General features: G+C 41.4%; 1 protein-coding gene across 1 annotated transcript in view; it reads right to left on the reverse strand.

Annotated features, from left to right (window-relative positions):
• The window catches only part of LOC133125266 (transcription factor COE1-A-like), a 26351-nt gene extending 22304 nt beyond the window's left edge, over positions 1–4047 (reverse strand). Inside the window, exons 1-3 of the mRNA XM_061237055.1 lie at positions 3375–4047; positions 2075–2231; positions 651–714 (exon numbers count right to left, since the gene is read on the reverse strand). Coding sequence (XP_061093039.1) covers positions 651–714; positions 2075–2231; positions 3375–3508 — 355 coding nt within the window. The 5' untranslated portion in view covers positions 3509–4047. The remainder of the gene's footprint in view (positions 1–650; positions 715–2074; positions 2232–3374) is intronic.
• Between the last annotated feature and the right edge of the window lie 3205 nt (positions 4048–7252).

A 7252-nucleotide genomic window follows, 5' to 3' on the forward strand; every position in this document is an offset into this window, starting at 1 on the left:
ACGCGGGCGCCGCGGGTTCATAAAACGGCAGTGGCATTTTAAAGCAGATGTTTTGCACAGACAGCAAGCGTGGCTGTTCAGTCACGGCGCTGAAATGTGATGGATCCGCCGTCAACGACAGGCGCAGATAAATTACACCCCAACTCCTCCAAACTGTAAGTCATTGTGTATTGTCGGGGGAAAGCGATATGATGCACACATTAATAATAATAATAATAATAATAATAATAATAATAATAATTATTATTATTATTATTATTATTATTATTATAAATCTGTGAACAAATCAAATTGAAAAATATGGCGCTTCTTTTAATGACGCACAATTACGCATGTCTCCATTTAAAATTATTATTCAATATAAAGTGTAAGGCTATATCTACCATCATACCTTATTATTAATGTTAGTGTTTAGACACCGTTATTATTACTGTTATTACTACTATTAATAAACAGCAACAACCTGAATCATTACATATGTTCGGTGGAAATATGGTATAGACACCGCATTTCTGAGAAATGTGACCATCGTGGGAACAGCGCAACTTTGTTTCTGCAACTTTCATGCAAATTTACATTCCGTGGCAGCGACTTTCGCGTGGAAATGAAACTTCGCTGGTCTGTAAACAGATGCCTCGCGCCGCGCTTACCGTTGCTGTACAGAAGCTGTAGTCTGTAATGTATTCCATTGTTGGTTTTTTCGCCATTCGATTCCTGCAAAACACAAATCAAAATTACAAATTTGAAATCTGATTAAAACACTTCCCGGGCACTTCAATGTGTCCATACTGACCAGCAAAGAAAAATCCACCAGAACAACGTATGATTTCTACACGGAGTTAAACCATCTACACACGGCAGGGAAAGAATAGTGGTCGCGAAAAGTAAAACATGTAAATGTATTCAATTATTTAACACAGCATTTTAGACGCTGAAAATGTTTTTTTTAATCGATTAGATAAATAACGTGTATCATATAATCATATAATTTCCCGATTAATATAAGGTCATTATTATTATATTTTTTATGACATATATATTTTTTATATCTAAGATACTCATCTTTAACTGGGAAACGAAATTAAGTACGTGTCTAGAATTACCACGTGATTCAGTCACCTAGTGAGTGTCATATGGAGCGCGAGGGCTAAGTGCACGTGCTTATTAGTGAATTAATCAAAATGTGCTTGACATTAACTGCGAGTATTAGAGCGAAAAGTTGAATCGTTTCAGATTCGTATAACAAACATGAACATGCCCTGCGATGTCAAAATAGACATGAAACTGAAGTTGAACAAAAGCGTAAAACATCAGACGCACAGCAGCGCAATCAAACGCAAATGTCAAAGCGCAACATAAACTGTAGCACGGACCGAGATTAGAGGCTGACGTCATTATGAAAATAATGAACGCTATTTTTGTACTTCCTTCGTGCAAAAAGTGGCATGCAGCAGGATAACTGAACCATGGTGCGAGCCCTTCGTGTTTAGATATTCAGATTTATTTAAGTTTCTCCTTTCATGAGCGCACAGGCCTGTGTGCAAATGGGATGAAAATATGAAGCATTTTTAAAGCAGTAGAAACAGCTTTTTTGAGAAATTATAGCTGAGCGTAGCCTAATAAATAATATATGCGCATCAAAACGCATCAAATAAAAAGCTTTCCGTGCAGCACCGAATGCATAAATGTACTCCAAACTAAAATAAAATCATAATGCATCTCCGGTCTGACAAAACTGTGTTTTTTATATCCAAACTTATTACGTTACAAAATTAAGCGTTGTTCAGGTTAAAATGTGCACCGGTTCAGGTTTTTCCAGCCAAAACGTTCTCTTTATTTAAAATTATTTCCTACTTAAACACAAGGAAGCGAGCCGTTTAGGCTGCCTTTTAAATACGTGGACAACATTAATTTCCCGTTGAGTTCGAGCAGCATAAAACCCTGGTTTAAGGCTACTTCAGAAATGTCAGCTCTAATCAAGGAAGGTGACTTAATAAAGCAGCGATCTTTGATCTCGCTGAAATCGTTAGGCTATTAATGAAACATTAGTCAACAGTGCAGCAGGCTAACTTACCTTTTCCTTTTCGACAAAGCCAACAAAAGAGGTCCTCTCGATCTCCACCGGCTGACCTTGTCTGTCGTACAGAGCCAGCACGAAGTGGAAGAAGTTGGACTTCCGAAGGTTTGACGGCGGCTGCTTCTCGAAGTGTGCCCGAGCAAGACCCACTCCGCTGCGGAGAGAGGCGCCGGGCGTTAGGGGCGAATAACGGCCGAAACGCGTCATGAAAAAGTTAAACGTCTCTTCAAAATATCATACTGCCAGTTCCATATTTTATTTTGTCAAATAGATTTCATGTATCCTTGCGTTTTCTGACAACTAAATTTGGTATTATTTATATCAGTCTAACAGATCATGCCCATAAAAGGTTTAATAATATTTCACTTTCCGTTACATCTCAATGTTCGTGATGTTTAAGCTATGGGGGAAAGCATTTAAAATGCCGTTATTAGCTTACTTTGATCTATGATCTAATATTTTTTATGTGTGGGTCAGAAAGACCTCTAAATTATCAAGATTATCAAGGTTATCTGATAGGCCTACCTGGATGATTAAAATGCCTAGTTTAGAAAATGAACTGTCAAAACGCTCGATTATATTTTATATTTTGGCTTCGAATGGGCCTTCACTCGGGATGTCGCGGTGGAATTTACATTGTAGGAATTAAACATTGAGAAAACATGTTACTGATGTGCAATGTTAAGAGTTGTATATTAATTATCCTGCATAATGTCTTCGCCACGTGCGTCTGTGTCTCACTTCAACCTCTGTGGAGATAAATGTTGCCAATGGAAACGCATTTAAAATACTTTAAAACACCCTCTTATACTTCCATTGCTCTTCTCAATGTTAGGAGAGCCTCTCCCAAAAGTATATACACATTGGCCTTTTGGTTTTCGTTTGTACATTTTTAAAGTTGAAAAAAACAATTCGTCGCTGGTTTCAGCCACAACCCTTATTATGAATTATTATTATTATTATTATTATTATTATTATTATTATTATTATTATTATTATTATTATTAGACTGTACTTTGAGACTTGAAACGAGTAGTTTATTTTGCCATTGTACGAGTCTTTAAGTCTTTGGCTATAGCAAAGGACATGAGGACCACAATGAACTGTGTTCATCACCGGATCCCACCAACTTTACTGGAACACTTAGAACAAGACCTCGGATAGTACAAAACGGCTCAATACTACTAAATTGACTGATCTGTTGTCCAGTAGGCTCCGTTTTAAATACCAGGAACAGCAAACCGCCTCTGCTCCAGCGCCCGGGCAGAGTAGCCGACCGGTGCCGCCTCGGGCTTACCTCTGAGCGGCCGTGTTTGCATCCAGCACCCCGGCGCCCTGCATCCATGTCCGCACCGTGTTCATCCCGGACCCGATAGGCTCCTCTTTCATACCGCTCCCACTCCTTTGAATACTCTCCTGAATCCCAAACATGAAAACAGCCTTTTTGTGTCTCGCACGCAGCGGTTTTCTTACGCGATCCCCCTCCCCGTGTCTTCGGGTTCGCCGGCAAATGCTTTGCAGCGCGTGGCTAGTGTCTCGTGTGCAGGTGCCTTCTCTTTTCCCACCGGTTCTTCTTTCATAAACACCGACACGAAACGGGAAAAGTGCGAGAAGAGGCGCCCGCTGTCAGAATCCAGGTTTCGGCACGGAACTCAGGAGCGCCGCAAATAGAAACAACAATAACAACAACAAAACAAAATAAAAAATGAACTAATGTTGAGATGCGACTCGAAGCGGAACTCACTTGAGGGTTGCCGATGTCCCCTCTGAAATAAGAAATCGGCTTCGCATGAAAACGGCTCTGATGTCAGTTTAAGTAACAATAGGATCAACTACGGCTTTCAACCCGGGCGAGATCAAATGTCATCATCCACTGACAAGTTTTTTTTTCCCCTTCCTTCTTTCTGTTTCCCAGCAAAGAGCTTTTCTCGGGTAAAAAAAAAAAAATCAAATGAATGAAAAATAGGAAACGAAGAAGAAGAGGTGGACCCTTGTGGACGAGGATCCCGCGGTACTCCCCTTGTTAAAATGGGAGTGATTTGTGTCCCTTCCCAAAGGAATCCGATTTGGCGATCTCTGGGAACCAAACACGAGCGCACGAGCCCCAGAGGGGAGAGGGAGTGACCGCGCGCACAGGCCTGCCCCCCGAACGGAGGCAAGTCCCGGACACCGATCCTCGATCGGCCAATCACAGAGCCCAATTACATATGCAAGTCCACTCCTCCCTCCGCGAGCAGCAGCAATTCCAAGTCACAGAACGCCGAAAATGTGAAGTTTCCTTACGCCCAGATGTCACCGAGACAACTGTGCAGGCGGTGCCGCGGAATCTCGCCGAGTTCAGACGACCACACTTCGTGATTAGTTCCTACTTTGCACAGACACATTGCGTTTTCACCCCGCGCTACTGCTCCACCCCGTCAAAGGTAAACTCTTCCTTCTCAGCGCGGTAGCATCGGCGCGGCGGCGACGGCAGATAACCTTCTGCCTCTCCGGCAGCCCAGCAGAACGCAGTCGCCATTCGACCTTCTTCTACGGCTTCTCGGAACCTTTTGGACTTTTGTTTTTTCGTCCGGCTGATGATTCAGTCGCATCTGTTTGGGCTCTCGAACAGAATTCCGAAACGCACAGTGGCTGTAAATAGCGAGAGCGACTTATGTCAGCGCTTCTTCCGCGGGCTCCGTTTTGAGCGATAGCCAGTTTCCTGTATTATTTATTTATTAGGGTTTATCTTGCGCGCTCTAAAATTGGTTGTTTCACGAAAAACCGACATATATAGGCTAAAGTTACTTGCAAACGACAGTAATTCCTTTAATTTAATTGGTCATGATTTCTTAAACAGCTAGATTGTCTTTTTGATAAAAGAAAAGAAAAATACATGTACATTTATTCACAGAACTGAAATATGCATTTTAAAGATATTATAAATGGCGATGGAAGCGCTTAAAATCTATTAGATTGGCATTTCTTGTATCTATAATTTAACTACAATATACTCCAATTCATAATGTGTGTTAAACTTTCCTTCCATCCCGTAGACTATGTTCTCATTTAATCCTAGAATAGAAATAGACTGCATCACCATAGAAATAAATTAAATAATTTGTACATAAACCCTACTCTTAATTCCGCAACATTTTTTCACGAATCGGGTTTCGGCGCCGTGCCATAGGTTACAGTCCGTAATCTCGTGTCTGCGTTGCACGGTCGGAAATGTCCGGGGCGGGCTGCAGCGGCTGATTCTAAAAGCTTGGTGCGCGTTTTCCGCGCTTCGCCTTTGACATTAACTTCTCGCGCACATAGGCAAATGCAATCAATCACAAAATGTGTCAAAGTTGCACTTTCTCCCCCCCCTGCGCGAGGGAGCCGGGCCGGGCGCGCCAATCTCCGCTCTCTGGCTCCAGATACGAGTTTCTGCTTCAGACTTTAATGCTGCCCAGTTGCGTTGCTCAGGACATTTGGAGCGCCTGAGATCCGCGCCTGTTGTTTTTATTTCCGTTGCTTATGGAGTGATAAAATTAAATTGACAAAGAGCCGGGGACATTTCTGCAATGAAAAGTCAGGCTGAGTCGATTCTGAGAAAATAAGCACGAAGAAAACAGTATTTTCTTTTAAAATTATGCTTGATGTAAGGCATATTTTTCAGAGATGCATGGCGACGATTAAAATACAGACCTTCTGTAAATATATAAGTAAACCTTTATTGTATGTGCTGTCCGGGTCATCTGTACGGCAGCCCGGACGGATCCATCCCGTATTCTCACTGCATCAGTTTTGCTATTTATTTTTCATTATATCTTCATTTTTAGAACGCCGGTCATGAATGATTAAATATGTAATTGTATCAAATGAATTATAAAATAAAAATCCTATGTAGCAAAAAAATTAGGCTTTTTTCCAAAGTTAAAATAACAAAAAAATGTATTGATTTTATTGTTTTGATTGTTGCGCTTTCCGTTTTCTTTCAGAAAAAGAAATCAACTGATTAACTCATTTATCTGTTTCATACAATTTAAAAAACATACATAATATATATAGTGCTTAGGAGGCTAATATAATTGTGCCAAATGAGTAGGACCGCAGGCCTGTATCATAAATCCGTTTCAAATAATCTTTTCCTGAGCCACCAATACAATATAATACATAATAATTTCTGATAACTGTAAAATAGTCATAGTCAACCTCAGATATTTGTGGTTTATGGAGATAGCCGATATTGTTTGTTGCGTTATACTTAATTTGCGAACATTGGCGACGCTGAAATGTCAAACTCTCGTTAATTCGTAATAAATGACATTTGCGCAACTTGGAAAAACACGTCAGCTGGTGGGAAAGCTGACCCCTGACCCGGCAACATTTACACTCCCTGCTCGCGCCTGTATCAAATTGTAAAATCAATGCTTTGATTTCAGGAGCAAAATAACGTTCCGTTACTAAAGGCCCACGTCTGCTCCTGTGATGAAGAACATAACGGACCTCCGGCTGCACATTAACTCCTACATTTTATTTAGCAGCCGCTTTTATCCGACGCGATTTACAAAACAGTGCATATCAAGGTCATAGAACAAACAACCGAACACGGCAGATAAGGTACAATTCATATAGGATTGATTGTAAGGCCCAGAACATGCACACACACACACACACACACACACACACACACACACACACACACACACACACACACACACACACACACTCCACAGCACAGGAGGAGGAAGAACGTGAGGTAAACACGCAGGAGATGATAAAGATGTGTAAAGCTGGTGCAAAAAGCCCTAAACTTTATAACTGCGTTCAGCTGAGAAAAAAAGCAGAGAAAAAAAACAACAACATAGAGCAGATTAAAAGTTAACTTCTTTTAACACACACACACACACACACACATAGGCTTGCTCGTGTGCACACACTCACACACAAATGCACGCACAGACACACAGGCCTGCATGCACAGACAGGCCTGTGCACACACACACAGGCCTGCGCACACACTCACACATGCCCGCACGCACACACACACACACACAAATGCACGCACAGACACACAGGCCTGCATACACACACACAATGAGAAAACACATGCATGCCCGCATGCACACAGAGGCCTGCACACACACACACACACACACACACACACACATACGTATATATAGGTGAAATCATACACATATGGAAAAA

Source organism: Conger conger, chromosome 3 (assembly GCF_963514075.1).
Source record: "Conger conger chromosome 3, fConCon1.1, whole genome shotgun sequence".
NCBI lineage: Eukaryota > Metazoa > Chordata > Actinopteri > Anguilliformes > Congridae > Conger > Conger conger.